The 16,196-nt window shown below is 48.8% G+C and overlaps 1 protein-coding gene across 3 annotated transcripts in view; it reads left to right on the top strand.

Moving 5' to 3' along the window:
* Positions 1 to 8,864: 8,864 nt before the first annotated feature.
* The window catches only part of LOC102560254 (ubiquinol-cytochrome-c reductase complex assembly factor 1), a 150,215-nt gene continuing 142,883 nt past the window's right edge, over positions 8,865 to 16,196 (top strand). The window contains exons 1-2 of one of the 3 annotated variants that reach the window (XM_014598389.3): positions 8,865 to 8,971; positions 14,427 to 14,531. In XM_014598389.3, coding sequence (XP_014453875.1) covers positions 8,948 to 8,971; positions 14,427 to 14,531 — 129 coding nt within the window. In that variant the 5' untranslated portion in view covers positions 8,865 to 8,947. Of the gene's footprint in view, positions 8,972 to 9,350; positions 9,716 to 14,426; positions 14,532 to 16,196 lie in introns of those variants that run through there. The other 2 variants (XM_019485556.2, XM_014598386.3) reach the window with 2 other exon arrangements.

Genomic DNA, 16,196 nt, shown 5'->3' on the forward strand with positions numbered 1-16,196 from the left:
ACCTCAGTGGGTGACTGGATCTTATTGGCCATTCCTCCAATGCCACTGTGCTATTGACCCCAACGTTCTCTGAAGTCTTGTGTTCCCCAGAACTTTCTCCTACGATGGCTTAGTGAAACCGCTATTTAGCCTCAGCTGGGCCTCCTCCTGCCCTAAGCTGCCTTAAAAAAGGAACAAAATGGAAATTACAAATTGGGAAGAGTTCGCCTGGCTACCTTCCCGACCCTTCAGTTAGGATAAGAAGGAGCCTCCTCGTCACTCTCTCCACGATCCCTTCATCTTTGTCCTCACCAGCCAGTATCCCACACCTGGTACCTGGGCACTCTCTGGGGAATGTTCTGTCATCGGGCCGGGGTGGCTAAGGCTTCTCTTTCTGGGCCGTTACTCTCCTCATGCCACCGAATGTGGCTCGTGGAGTCGCCCTTCCCTGACATTGTCTGAGGCATCCTACCTTCCTGCGCCCTGTGGTCCTTCCTGGTCTGGTTGGCCACTGCTTGCGCTGTGGGCTACTGCCCCATCTGTTACTGTCCTGCCAGACTCTCTCTCTTGTGGCTCCCACCAGTCTCTGCTGGTGCAGAAAGCCTCCTCTGGCTGTTCTGCCTCCCAGGCACACTAGCCTCTGCTGGTGCAGGGAGCCTCCACAGGCTCTCTCTTGCTCCAGGCACATCTGCTGTTGTCGGTGCTGAGTCTCCATTGATTCTCTCTCCTGCTCTCTTCCCCAACCTCCACTGGTGATCCTCTTTACTCCTGCCGGCCGGTGATTGCCAATGACGTCACTGGCTGGCCTCAGTTGAATAAAAGCACAGCTTACAACCCATGTGGGTTCCCTCCTTCGCTCCGGCTGCATCGCGGGCCCTACTGCAGGTAAGTGTTTTTCTTTTATTATTTCTTTTCCTTTCATGCCTGGTCTTTGCCCCAGGGGCCCCCAGTGTGTGGATTGGGGCTTTTTCACCCGATCGCCGCCATGACAGTTTGACTATAACATTTAAACCACTTTAAGTGTGCTGTATTTAATTTTTTTCCGAATCAAATATTTCAGTTCAAATACTTGTGGCTATTGGGACATAAAATTAACATGGGGGTACTTTTTTAGTTTTGTTTATTAAATATAAGTCAAATAAACATAAATCAGATCACACTCTATTTAGGGCACTGGAAACATTTCCAGAAAACTTTCCAATTCAAAATTTTCCAGAAAACCCACATCTTTGGGTATGGGGATCTCCCCACCCAGACACTCCTCCTCATGGTGCACAGCCCCTGCTGCTGGAGGCGGCAGCAGCAGCAAGGGGCTGATGCTTGGGGACTGTGCAGGCACTGCTGCCTGGTGGTGCACGGATCTGGCCAGCTCTGTACATGATGGCAAGGAGTGGAACCAGGCCTCTATTGTTCAGGGCCCTGTGTAGTGCACATACAGCTCCCAGAACTCATGCGCCACCGGGGCTAGCCCCACGAGACAGAGTCGGCTGCCTTCCCTGCCCTGTGCTGCCTTCCCTGCCCTGTGCCGAAGCAGTGGGTGGGGCTCCCTTCCATTTCCAGTGGAGTCCTGGGGTTTGCACAGCAGGGAGTGACGAAGACAGCTGGCTCCATTGTGCAGGCCTTCCTCTAGTGGTGCACCATGCAGAGCCCCACATGATAGAGGTGGGCCAGCCAGGCTGCGCTCCTTGCCACCATGTGAAATACTGGCCAGAGCTGCACACCACCTGGGCAGGAGCACTTGTATGAGTCCCAAGCACTGGCCCCCTGCTGCTGCTACTGCCAACAGCGGGGGCTATGCACCATGGGGTGGGGAGTGTGTGTGGGGGGAGTCCCCACACCCACACCCTGTTCACACAACCCCCCCACATACACATCTCACCACATACCCTTTGCCCCCCACATGCAGCCACACCCCCTCACAAACCCCACCACCCATGTACACCCACACCCACCCCCAATATACAAGAGTTAGACTTAATTTTTGAGGTATTATGCAATCATCTCTATGTAAACGATGCAAACATAAATCATGCCAAAAATATTTTTTGTAGTAAAATTAAAATATGTTTTTAGTAGGTGTTTGGCTTTTAGTGTATGATTTGGTTTATTTCTGGTTCCAAGATGGCGACCCTCCCCTCCCAAAAGGAGTATTTCCAGAGGGCCAGGGAAGGGACTTCTGGTGGCAAAGGTCAGGAGTTAGGGGGTGGGACTTCCAAATCCAAGATGGTGACCAGGGGTAGGGTACTTGTCAAGGGGTGGGGCTACCCTTGCAGCTCACCAAAATTCATCAAGTGCCCCTCCAGCCAAAATAATTGCCCACCCCTGGGTTATGGACTATTTAGAAAAGTTGGATGTGGGGACAAGTCCATGGGGCCAGATGCAATGCATATGAGGGTGCTGAGCGAGTTGGCTGATGTAATTGCAAAGCCGCTGGCCATTATCTTTGAAAATTTGTGGTGATTGGGGGTGGTCCTGGATGACTGGAAAAGGGCAAATATGTGCCCATCTTTAAGAAAGGGAAGAAGGAGGATCCAGGGAACTACAGATCTCTCAGCCTCACCCCAGTCCCTAGAAAAATCAAAGAATCCATTACTAAACACTTGAAGGAAAAGGTGGCGATTAGCAGGGATCCTGGTTTTCTCTGATTTAAGGAAATCCTCAATATTCAGATTTAAAAAGTAACCACAAATCCACATTCTTCCGTGATTAAAATGAAACACCACTATACATATATTCTAATATTATAAAAACCTTAGTCTGTTTGCCTGACTGTCTGTAATGCTTTATTTGCACTCTGATTGGCTGACTGAAACAGGGACACAGGGGGTGGAGCAGGGGGACCAGGGCCTGGACCCCCCCCACCCCCCCCTCCTGGTGGCAGCGGCGACAGAGCGGGGGGAAACAGGGAGTGTGCCCATTTCCTGCCTTCCCTGACTGGACAAGAAGCAGGGAGTGGGGCTGGATGTAGGGGGACATAAAAGCTGGCAGGGAGGGGGAGGAAGGGGAGCAGGATGGGGGTGGGGCATAGTGTTGATGCCCTGCCACCCCGCCCAACAGCCCGGGGGTTGGGGTGCCATGATGGCAAGGCAGGCAGGTGAGAGTGAGAGGAATTGAAGACGGATACCCTGGACACTCAGATGAGGAAGATGGTCCCTGCCACATTCTTTTATTATTGGTGCATTGGCTGGGAATTGAAACCAAGACTGACTCAAAGAGAGTAGGGGGAATAATATGAAATGCAGGTGAACCAGACCCTACCCGAGTTGGAGGTATCCCAAGATTGGCAACAAGCCCATGGACTAGTGTTGTAGCTATTCCAGGGTCAACAAAACCAGATGGAGGAACTGGTTTGGGTGAGGATCAAGGAAGCTGATGCACGGATCATGCTGCTAAATCAGCAACAGGAATGAAATGAGAAGATAGAAGCCCAAGAAGTGGTGGCGATTCACACCACCAAAGCTCTAATGATGCCAAAGATGATACTTGAGGATGATGTTGAAACTTAGAATCTTTTGAGAGAGCAGCTCTGTTGGCTGGGTGGGACAGAATGTGATGGACCAGTCAGTTACGACCTTTGTTAATAGGATCCACCCAGCAGCGAACCGAGCCCTGTCCAGAAAGGAGGCTGGAGATTATAAAAAGGTAAAGAACTCAATATTGAACTGAGTGAAAATCTTACCCAAACACTATCAGTAATGGTTCAGAGCCAAAAAGGATCAGGAAGAGCAGTGACCCTAACTACTGGTCCAGATGTTGAGGGATCTCTTAGAAAGGTGGATCCAGCCGAAGAAAAGACCCTAACAAAAGTTATAGATCTGTTCACCCTGGAAAAAAAATCCTGACTCATTTGGAATCAGACATACAAAGATGGGTCCAGAGACATCAGCCACAGATCATGGGGGAAGCCCATCTGACAGACGCCTTCATGGCTGCTGAAGGAGATACCTGCAAGGAAAAAATGTTGAGGGCTGTGCCCACCGCAACGGGAGAAAGTGCATGTCAGGGAACGTTGATTAAGAGAGCAGAACCACCTTGAAGTCAACCCAGACCATTCAGAGGATGGGGGTCCTGGGAAATTGTCTGTTACTGGTGGGGAGCCCCAGAACATGTGGCCCAAAACTACATGCAGGGAGGGTGCGAAGGATGGGTGTGGGGGAAACTGTAAAATTGAACACCTTGGTAATACCAGTAGTCATGGATACTGGTTGTACCCAGATGATGATGAAGGCAGACTTAATACCCCCGTACCTGGGGGAAGAGGACACCCCTATCAATGTTCTATTCATGCATAGATAGATGTATATGTATGTAACAAGTGGGCATCCTGGAGCCAGTCAAACCGTTGGCCTGCCCACTTGTTTCAGGACTAACCGTCCGCCTACCTTTCCTGCCACACCTTTGACGATGCAATTGAAAGATTATACCAAGACAGGAGGACCTTTCCCAAAGAGCACCACTGGTTACCAGTTTGCCCTTGTCATCTTTGACTATGCCACAAGATACCCGAGGTGGCTCCTATGAGATCTGTCACTGCCCCCAAGGGTAGCAGAGGAATTAATTAAATGGGTCTCCAAAACAGGGATACTGCAGGACATCTTAACAGACCAAAGGACAAATTTTATGTCTGGGGTGTTAGAGTGTGTGAGACCCTAAAAATAATGCAATTGTGAACCTGTGTGTACTATCCACAGATGGGTGGTTTAGTGGAGAGGTTAATCAGACTTTAAAGGGGGTGATCAGGGCACGTATACACAAGGACTCCAAGAACTGGGACCTGGTTATACTGCTCTTGCTATTCACCGTCTGAGAGGCCCCAGGCATCCACAGACTCTTCCCCATTTGAACCAGTATATGGACATCAACCTAGAGGCCTCCTGGATGTGGTTTGTGAGGGTTGACGCTGCATGTTATCGAACTGAGAGACCAGTTAGAGTGAGTGCAACAGATTGCTAGGGATAACGCAGAGAAGAGCCAGGATTGCCAGAAGGGATATTATGATAGGAGGGTGAGTGAAAGAGATTTCCAGGTCAGGGATCAGGTCCTTGCGATGCTGCCTGATAGCAGTAGTAAACTTGTCAAGATGGCAAGGACCATTCAGAGCAGCCAGCAGTGTAGGCCCAGTGAATTATGAAGTGGAACAACCAGGACAAAAAAACAGGCTACAGCTATACCATGCTAATTTGTTAAAAAAAAATCTGTGGAGCCAGGGGGATGGCTCATGAATCCATTCCTTGATGACAGCAAACTGGGGGGCCTGAAGGTAGAAAAAAGAAACAGATAAGGAAGGCAGGATTCCAGTTATTGGCGAGAAGTTGATCCAATCCCAGGAGGATCAGCTCTGCGCATTGATAAATAAGTTCCAGGATGTTCTTACAGAGGAACTGGGAAAGGCTCAGGGAGTAGAATACTAAATCGTGATGCCTGTGGGTGTAGTTAAAGAGCATTGGAGAAGGCTCCTGAGACACCTGTATGGACCCATTCAGGAGGAATGAGAGTAAATGTGGAAGAGAGGCATCACTGAAGAATCATGTAGTCCACGGAGAAACCTCTTGGTGATTGTGCCAAAGCCATGGGGCCATAAGGTTATGAATTGATTTTAGGACAGGAAACAGTTTCTACTTTTGTTGCCTTCCCTATGCCACATGTTGAGGAGATGCTAGAGAAAATCGGGCAAGCTTGGTTTATATTGACATTAGATTTGATGAAAGGGCACTGGCTGATTCTCATGGCTAGAGAGGATAAAGAAAAGACTGCCTTTGGGAATCCCTGGGGCTTGTTTCAGTTTTGGTTACATGGGGTTGCTGCCTCCTTCCAAAGGCTAATGGATTGACTTCTAGCTCCACATCATACCTATGTGGCAGCCTATATAGATGATATTGTAGTATTCTCTGAACAATGGGAACAACATACACAACATCTCTGAGCAATCCTACTGGAGCTCTGGGGTTAGCTGGGCTAACTGCAAATCCCAAAAAGTGCTTCCTGGGACAAAAAGAGACCCAGTACTTAGGCTTTCAGGTGGGACAGGGATGGATTAAACCCCTGGCTGACAAGGTAAAGGTGATCAGATCTTACTGGCTACTTAACACCAAAAAACAACTAAGATCCCTTCTGGGCCTGGTGAATTACTATGTAAAATTTATTCCGTGGTTCTCAGAGTTGTCTGCACCCCTGACAGAGCTAGTAAAGGGCAAGAAAGGAGGTCTGCTCCAATGGTTGCCAACAGCAGTCATCGCCTTTGAACAAATTAAAAAGGCTTTATGCCAAAGTTCAGTGCTGTATACTCTGGACTTTGCTAAGACTTGTTTTTTACAAACCAATGCATCAGGTGTGGTATTAGGAACCGTGCTCACACAGTAGAGGGGGATATATGTCTGATCGCATATACCAGCTGGAAATTACTAGATCCTAAGACACAGTACTCCACAATTGAAAGAGTACCTGGCCATTAAATGGAGCATTGAGCTTTTCTGCTATTACTTATCAGGAAGGAAGTTTGTCTTAATTACAGACCATGCCCCATTGAAATGGTTACAGACTACAAAGAATGATAACACTAGGGTAATGTGATGGGCCTAAGCTCTTCAATCCTTTTATTTTTCTGTAGAACATCACCCAGGGAAGCAGAATGTGGACTTCTTATTGCAAAGTCTGGACAATGGAGATCACCGGTTTCCAGGACTGAGTCAACCAGAAGAGACATTTGCATTACATGGAGTGAAAGGGGACAATTGCAAGTCAATCTCACCTGCCTACCTAAGGGGAGGGGTATGTAACAGGGAGCTGTTCTGGGCAAAAAATGGCAGTAGGGCAGGGTTGGGAATAAAACTTACTGTGAAAAGCCCAGTGGGGTTGCCTGGTTGTGGTGGCACCCAGGAAAGGGCTCCAGATGCAGTCTGGGGAGAGGCAGTGAGATCCTGGTTGCACATGGCCACATGCAAAGAGAGCAAGGCCTCACTGGTCCCTGCGAGCCCCAGTGGAGTAGAAGGAGGGAGCCAGCACACCCAGTTCCTCTGGAGAGTAGAATGAACAGCAGATGTTGAGGAACACTGTGAATACCTCGTAGAGATGTGGGACATAAATATGGGAGTATGTACTCCCAGTCTGGGTAGGAGATGCCTAAGTTCTGGGCCTCATGGACTTGAGCTTAGCCCAGACATTTGTGCAGGAATCACTGGTGGACTTTGCCCAATACTCACTTCCAGAATGTGCATATTTGACTTTCATCCATGAGGCTATCTGGCCTTATCCTATTGCCAAGGTGCAATTGACAATTCGGCCCTGGATGGCTGAGTTGACAGCAGCAGTGACCCATCATCTTTCCCAGTCAGTTGTAGTGGGTTGGGACTAGGACTCACTAACCAAGTGCTTGCACCAGGCAGTAGGTTGAATCATGAACCACAAGATCCTCTCCAGGACTGACTCAGGGACATGTTCCCCTTCAATCCTGAGATCTTTGGACCCCAAGCCCTACCACACAAAGAACACCGGAGGACCTGGAGGGCAACCCTTGTGATGGAAAGGTGGCTGGGCAAGAGGTCCAGAAAGTGAATCAGGGTCCAATGTAAGCTCAGCGCACCTGAAGAAAATGTCACTGAGACTGGCTCCTCAGGAAACAAACACCCCAATTGGGAGAGTTTGCCCACTGGAGAAGGACCTGCTTTTGTTCAGAACCACAGAGAGGACCTAGCATTTGCTTGTCTCTACAGCCAGCTGGTCAGAGTGAATGGAAAAATAGTGGACCCATGCCTATATGCTTAGAGCCCCGATTTTGAGTTATGTGATAGGTTCCTAGTGGGAGTTATTAAGGACCAGGCTGTTGGGAGATAGAAACCCTAGTTCTTGGTGTACAAGTTGCACCAAAATCGAGTTCTAAAATTAGCACACAATGTATGCTGGGCAAGCCACCTGGGAATAAAGTAAACCCAGGAGAAGGTGCTTGCCAGGTTCTTCTGGCCAGGGTTCTATGAAGAAATTAAGAGGTACTGCCAGTTCTGTCCATAAGGTAAATTGGTAGCCCCACACCCCAAATATTCCCCTCCCCCTCATTACCTTTATTGCTGGTTGGAATTCCCTTTGAATGTGTGGCAGTAGATGGTGTAGGTCCTTTGGAGCTGAGCACCAGTGGGTGCTGATTCATCATGGTCCTGGTGGATTATGTGACCCACTATCCGGAGGCAGCAGCTATTCAGAATACCTCAACCCAGACAATGGCAACTGAATTGTCTAAGATATTCTCATTGCTAGGGCTGCTATGGGAAATATCGTACTCATGGACCAAGGCTCTGTATTCATGCCATAGCTGCAACAGGTGTGGTCTCCCGCACACCCACTCCCAGCCTACCACTCACAGGTGGATGGACCAGCTCCTCTGGGCTGATATGGCAGTGACTGTGAAAGGCTGTTAATTGCTTGTGGCTTCAGTCAGTACTTAAGTTTTCTTTAGGGTTGTGTGTTTGGCCCCTTTGCTTTTCCCTCTCCTATACCCGGTTTTACTTTACTGTTGCTTAGGAGTGGGGACGTTTGTTTTCGCTGGCATGCCGAGGCAACATTTCTTTTCCCAGGTCTCTGGCCTGGGCTCGAATCAAAGCGGTTTGTATAAAACCCTGAATCTGAACCTAGGCCGTAGGCCCTGTCCGTGCCTCGCGGAGGCTCTGGAAGCGGCACTGCGCGCTCAGCGCTCTCGTGTCAACACGGGCCGAGCCCGGCTGCTCGCGGGACGCAGCCGCAGGTCACCGGGAAGCGGAGCACAACCGAAACCCGCCGCGGCCCGAGGGGCCGGTACTGGCAGGCTGCAGCTGCGCCTTACGCACTGAACAGGTCGGAGCTGCTTAACCAGCCCCTTCTGCCAGCGCCAAGCGCAGCGGCCCGGGCCGGCCCGGCACGAGCTGGGGGCAAACCGGCTTGGCGCGGAACTGCCGGCGCATGCGCAGCTGGGGGCCCGGCTCGGCGGCGCTAGCGGGCGGCCATGGCGGCGCTGGTGCGAGCGGCGGTGAGTGCTCACGGGCCCGCCTGGGGTGTCCCGCAGAGCGCGCTGGGGCCGGGCCGGGCCGGGCCGGGCCGTGCACGGAGGTTCCCAACCCTGCTGCGGCTCGTAGGGAGCAGCGCTGTGCGCCGGGGCCGCGCGGTCCCCCCGGCCCGGCCCGGCCCGGCCCGGCCCGGCCCGGCCCGTTCCAGCCCGGCCCGCGCTGACCCGAGCAGCGTTTGCCGCAGGTCGCACGGGGCCGGTTGCAGCCGCGCTGGCAGGCGCAGGATGCGCGGTAGCAGCAGCTCGGCCGGCCCGTTGCTGCGGCCGAGCCCTGCAGTCACCGCCGTCTCGTTTCTCGGAGGTCCCAGCGCCGTCTGCTTCGGAGCTCGGCCTGTTGTTTGCCGGCAGAAAAGTCAGACCGCGGATTGCTAACCTAGCGGCACTGGTGGGCTGCGCGGGATCACCGAGGAGGATTGGCCTTTTGATTGCTCTTCCTATGTGGTCATTTTTTCTCAGCCAGTCTTTGCACATCTTTCCTGGCACCCAAGCATCCTTCTTTGACTCATGGGACATTGGCAGCAACTGGCCTTTCTCAAAACATCAGGCGCTTTCACTTTTTCCAATGGCCAGTGACTCATTTGTCATGGCCGTACATCCGTCTCCATGTCTCTTTTCAGGCTGTGCTTTCACATTCTTCCCAGAGAAGTGGAGATAAGTCTAACACGTGACAATGATTGTGATGTTTGTGTCTTGACCAACGATGCAAAGGTCTTTTTTTGTGTTTCTGTCGTTTACTGTTTTATCTTTAGTTGGTGTTTTATTGGATGTGGATTGTGAAGCCGGGGGGGGGGGAGGAGGTGACCAACAGGGCTCACAGGCCGGATCCAGCCCGTTGAACACTTACATTTTGCCCACCAGTAGTGCAACGAGTTCCTAGAATCATAGAAAATGAGGATTGGAAGGACCTCAGGAAGTCATCTAGTCCAGCCACCCTGCTCAAAGCAGGACCATGGGCCAGATCCGGCTGACGGACCCAATCTGACTGTAGGGATTTGCACAGCCCTACCCTGATCCCTCCACCCTGGGGCAGAGGTGGGGCAGAGTGGTCTTCTTCCCCTTTACCCCACCCATCCAGACGTGGGTGGGGCAAAGGGGAAGAAGGCAACCCAGCCCAGCCAGGTCTGGCCCAGTCTGGACATGTGGGGGTGACCTGGCCTGGCCCTGATTCTGCTGTGTGGGCCATGGCCCAGGAGAGGCTGTATCTGGCTGTGTGGAGCTTCCACTACTTCCTGCTGCCAAGCTTTCTAACCCATGCGGGTCCCTGTGGGTTGGATGTCATTGCTCCATGGGCTGGATTTGACACATGGGCTGGAGGCTGAGCACCCCTATGCTAAGTAACTTAGGAATGGATACTTCTGGCAGTTTGCTCTAAACCACTGCATCAGTGAGTGAATGATTTCTTAGACCCCAGTGTCTAATGTGGGGAAAGTAGTTTGAGTTGACTTGTATTTTAAAGAGGGAGTTTTGGTGCCTTTAGTGTAAAGTGTTATTAAATCTTTTCTTTAAAAACAAACAAACAAAACCCAGCAACAACTACAGTGAAACCTGTCTGAAGATAGAATTACCCCAGGCTGGGAAGAAGTTCTTGATGCTTTTTATAAGAGGAAGCAGAGCTGTGCTCACTCCCCCTGCTCTCTGACAGCTTGCTGCTGGGTAGGCTGTCAGGGAGCACTGCTCAACTATCAGTAAGACTGAAAATGGGGCAGAATTTCTGTCATGGCCAGCAGAACCCCAGCACTTATGGTCATGCTGCAGCTTCAAGCCTGGTGTTCTGGCTGTGGGCCAGGGCTCCTGCAGTGATGTCTGGGCTGCTAGGTGCAGAGCTTTTCACTCTGCAGCTAGAATTCTAGCAAAAGCTGGTATTCTGGCTCTGGGAATGGTCCCAATTCATGCAGGGCATGGCAGGGGCAGCTCTGATCCTGGCCTCCCCACTTTCCCCCACCATGCTGTGGAATGGTCTCAGTGTAGGGGCAAGGGGGCTAATGAGGGGTCTTTACCCTATGATCAGTTCCTGCCATGGCTGCTTGCCAGGAGATCCCCGTGCTTGCAGGCTGCCCATCCCTGCTGCCACCCAGGGGCACCGGGGTCTGGGCTGCTGTGTTGTCACTAGCTTCTGCCAGGGTGGGGAAAAGGAGGCCTCCCCACCCAGGTTCCTGGTGAGCCCTCTGCAGCTCCTGGTGGACCTGCAGACAACCCTCAACTGGGAAGTAGGTTTCTGATCCTGGGGCTACACACATGCCATTTAAAAAGTTTAGCAAGTGTACATGCATCCCCACCCTGGGAAGCCACTTTCTGATCCTGGAGCCGCTTTTTAGAGAGCTAGACAGGCAGCAAAGGGGACAGGGCAACATCATAAACCTGGGGCAGCTTGCAGGCTTCCCTGTCGACACTGCTGCTTGCAACATGGGTGGCAATGGCAAGCGAGAGCTGGAACCTACTAAATTTCTTTCTCATTCCTGTGTTAGATGATTTCTAGCTTTACAGTCTAAATAATTAATTCCCAGTAAGGCATGCTGGGGCCATAGAAATTTTATGTCTTGAGCATGTTTTCAGCTTTTACAGCTTCTGTAATAAGGCAGGTTTCATTGAATATATTTATTATTGGACAAGTCTCATACCAACTCAAGGTAGCTCTATTTTAGACATTATTTTGATAGATAAAGATGCTGTAATTACTTGAATGAGTAGCAGTTGATCATAACTGGGATGGTACGATAGAGCTTCAAAATGGTCATCTTTCCAAAGGCTGACAAAATTAGAAACACATTGATTGGGGAAAATACTTACAAAATATGGAGGAATATTGGGAGTTTTTAGATGGGAATTTAATAATCAAACTGCCACGATTGTCTAATTCGGAAAGATTACAGCCTTGGATGAGGTGATGGCAGCAGTTCAAACTTAAAAAGCAATATATATGAAACGTGTAACATAAAGAAAATAAGTATTATAATTTAAAAGTTAAATGGTATAGAAAATTGACCATGAGAGCAAAGACGTGGAAAAATCCCTGGTTGGCAGAACTTAAAAAAATGAATATTTTCAAGTATATTAGGAAAAGATAAACTGTAGAGATGATGCATTCTCATGATTAGAGGTGGTGAAACTATTCTTCATGAAAGGCAGAAGTGTTCAATAAATATATGTTCTAGAATTGGAAAGAAAAAAAAGATTATGCGTTGTCAGGCAAAATAATAAAGCTGATAAAGGATTCTGTCAATTAAAAAAGATGGGAATATTATTAATACTGATCAACCTAGTTTTTGTATAAAATACTCTGTTTTGTCAAAAAACCCAAACCAAACCAAATCCTACATTTGGTGAGGTGATTACATGGAGGTAGTTTAGGTTATGAACAGACGTCACATTTATTCTGGATCTGAAAAGTATTTACATGCCAATCCCACAACATTGCCCTTCTAATCATTTTAGCGAGCAGTATAATTCACTGCTGCTTCTCTGCCCACAGGTGGCCAGCAAGAGCACACATCCCAGCACATGTTGATGTCAAGGTGATAGGTGCAGGGGGAGTCTGGGTTCTGGGGCCCTGCATCTCTGGCTGCTAACAGGCAAAACTTGTTACATAGGTGCTTGTGCAACTGTCTGTCTTGGGGCATTGGGGTGAGGGAGACTGCTGCAGGCCTGGCTGCTAGGTCCTGCTGTGGCCATGAAGCCTGTCAGATGTCAAGGAGATAGGTGCAGGGGAGTCTGGGTTCTGGGGCCCTGTACCTCTGGCTGCAGGCAGGCAAAACTCGTGACATGCGTGGGTGAGACTGTGTGTGTGTTCAGGTGTGCCCTTCCTGGCACTGGGGCCTCTGCACAACATGGCAGTGTGCCCCAGTGAGGCCTCCTCCTCCCCTACAGCCTCGGTCCAGTCCACCACTATAAACAGCAGCAGGTAAAAATAACGTAGTGACTCAGAAGTCAACACCATCTAAAGTAGTCAAACTGACCTGTCACAGAGCCTTTCTTTTATAAAGGGATTAACAGCAAGAAGTAAAGATATGTTGTGTTGGATATATGTTACTTGTGGTGTGTGATAGCTTATTTTGTGGTTTTATATTTATATGTTTTGTTATGAAAAAAACAAAATAGAGAAATATATCTTAGGAAGCTTTCAGGTTGAAAAACCCTTTGTCAGGCCTAGGAAGCACCTGCAGTTGGTGTGTCTCCTGGTCCTGGATGGAAGGAACAGTAAAGAAGCCAGAGGCTGGCCTGGCATGCAATGCAGGCAAGAAAGCCAGTCAGTGAAAATGGAAATGGAGGTGTCAAGGGGTAAGGGACAGGCTGGGGTTGGGGGGGGGGAGGGGGAGAGGGTGGATGTAGCAGTGCAGGTAAAATTGCAGAGGTACCTGGGGAGTCAGATGTCCAGCAGATTGCAGTGTGTCTGAGTTCCACTGTGTATATTGAGTCAATGACTTTCTGTACCTACTACCTAGGAGGCTGATGAAGTGCAGTTGATAGGCCCAGCACTGAAAAGTGGTTTGTACATTCAAACAAGCACCTAACCTCATCACCAGAACTGAAGCCAACTTCCTACAGTTCAAAACACAAAACCTGCCAACTGTCTCCAGTACCCCCACAAATTGCACACCAGAATCTATTAAAGACAACAATACGCAACTACCTGTGGGGGCACATTCCTCCCCCAAAAATGACTCTGCCTCCAGTCTCTCAGGACTGATCCTGAGAGGGAACAAATTACAAACCACTTTTCACAGCTGGGCCTATGAACTTCACTTCATCAACCTCCTAGGCACAGAAACTCATGGACTCGATATAGATTAGACAGTGGAATTCTGACACACTGCAAACTGCTGGACATCTGACTCCCCAGGTACCTTTCCACTTTTACCTGCTCTACAACACCCCCTGCCCCCACCCCAGCCTGTCCCTCACCCCCTGATGCCTCTATTTCCATTTTCACAGACTGGCTTTCTTGCCTGCATTGCATGCCAGGCCAGCCTCTGGCTTCTTTACTATTCCTTCCATCCGGGCCCAGCACACACACCAACTGCAGGTGCTGTCTCAGGCAGGCAAAGGGTTTTTCAGCCCAAAAGCTGGCATCCTAGGCAGCTAAGCTGAGCTCACCTGGAGCCTCACGACTCCACTGCAACCAGCAAGCCTCAGACCTGTCAAATACATGGCAGACTTTGAACAAAACATTGCACATGGTAGTGTGACTTCCAAACAGCATGTGATGCTACTGTGTGAGTTTATGAATGGCCATCAAATTGATTGAGAGGAGATTTTGCATTACTTCAGGGTTTCGGGCATGCCTGCAATTCAGAGTTATAATTAAATTGGAGATTCCAGCAGTCTTTGTCTTTTTTGATTGTTATTATCAGTGGTATGTTTCAATTACAGAGTGCTTCTGTTCACTGTTAATGACTGTGCATATGCTAACTATCTGTTTTAGAAGCACCTGACTGGAATGACTGACTGGATTACAGGATACAGTGGATTATTCCAGATGACCTTGGGCCAAGGAAAGTGGGAAAGGAAGCTCTATAGTACTTCTCAGGTAGAATGTTTAATTACTCTATGTAAGAGTTGGAGATTTGATGAGGTCCTCATTATTGGGAAGGCCCTGAGCCTGTGATTAGGGCAAAGACCTCACCATTTGGTTCTGTGACAAGCTAGGCCACGCTTGCCATTTTGGTTGTGAAAATTACTTCTTTATTGAAAAAACAAACCAAAAGAAAAAGCTCTACAGCATTCAGTCAAGGTAGTATGAATATAGAGATATCTCCAATATTTGCAACCTCTCTCTTAAATAACAATATTTTGTGATGGTCATTAAATATTTTTAAAAGTTTGGAATTACTTGATCCTAATGACTTCTGCAATAAAGTGCTTACGCTATACTTTTAACAAATTAATAACATTATGCATAATAGTTTTGCTCTCAGCAAATGAATATAGCTTAGCTTAACAGGATAGATTTACTTACGTGAAGGCCTCAGGCACGTCTATGGCCTGACACTGACCTTAACTTATATTAAAAAAAAAAAAAAAAAGAAATAGGATGCCTTTCAGTACATGCATTGTATATTAGTGGTATGTTCATTTATGATGTGAATTGATGGAACATTAATTTTTTTTAAAGGCGGTATGTGAAATAATATAGTTGAACGTATGCTATCTACAAAGGGAGGGAAGCACTCTTTACAAGTTTTGCTATTTGGGCATCCAGAGAGAGGGAAAAAAAATCTTGAAAAGCTGAGGTGGTACAGCCTCCACAAGTAAGAGATCAAAATAGCTGGACTGTTCTTGTGCCTACTTCTTCCTCATGGCAGTGCTTTTGTTCAAACCATAGAATCATAGAAAATTAGGGTTGGAAGGGACCTTAGGAGGTCATTTAGTCCAACCACCTGTTCAAAACAGCACTGTCTCTAACTAGATCATTCCAGCCAGGGCTCTATCGAGCTGGGTGTTAAAAACCTCCAAGGATGGAGATTCCACTGTCTCTCTAGGTAAAAACTGTTCCAGTGTTTCACCATCCTCATACTGAGAGGTTTTCCTAATATCCAACCTAAATCTCCCTTGCTGCACCTTGAGACCATTGCTCTTTGTTCTGTCGTCTGTTACCACTGAGAACAGCTTAGCTCCATCTTTAGAATCCCCCCTTCAGGTAGTTAAAGGCTGCTATCAAATCCCCACTCTGTCTTCACTTTTGCAGACTAAATAAGTCCAGTTCCATCACTCTCTCCTCAGAAGTCATGTGTCCCAGCTGCCTCACCATTTTTGTTGCCATCAGCTGGACTGTCTCCAACTTGTCCATATCCTTTCTATGTGAGGGGGCTGGGGCACGTGACTGCGCACAGTACTGCAGATGTGGCCTCATCAGTGGAGACTAAAGCAGAATAATTACTTCTCTCGGTCTGCTGGCAACACTCCTACTAATGCAGTCCAGTATGCTGTTAGCCTTCTTGGCAACAAGGGCACACTGCTGACTTATATCCATCCTATTGTCCACTGTAACCCCCAGGTCCTCTTCTGCAGAGCTGCTGCTTAGCCAGTCAGTCCCAAGGCTATGGTGGCCCATGGGATTCTTCTGTCCTAAGTGCAGGACTTTGCACTTGTCCTCGTTGAACCTCATGAGATTTCTTTTGGCCCAATCCTCCAATTTGTCTAGGTCACTCTGAATCCTAGCCATACCATCCATTGTATCGACTACATCCTCTAG

The sequence above is a fragment of the Alligator mississippiensis genome, chromosome 9 (assembly GCF_030867095.1).
Source record: "Alligator mississippiensis isolate rAllMis1 chromosome 9, rAllMis1, whole genome shotgun sequence".
Classification (NCBI taxonomy): Eukaryota; Metazoa; Chordata; order Crocodylia; family Alligatoridae; genus Alligator; species Alligator mississippiensis.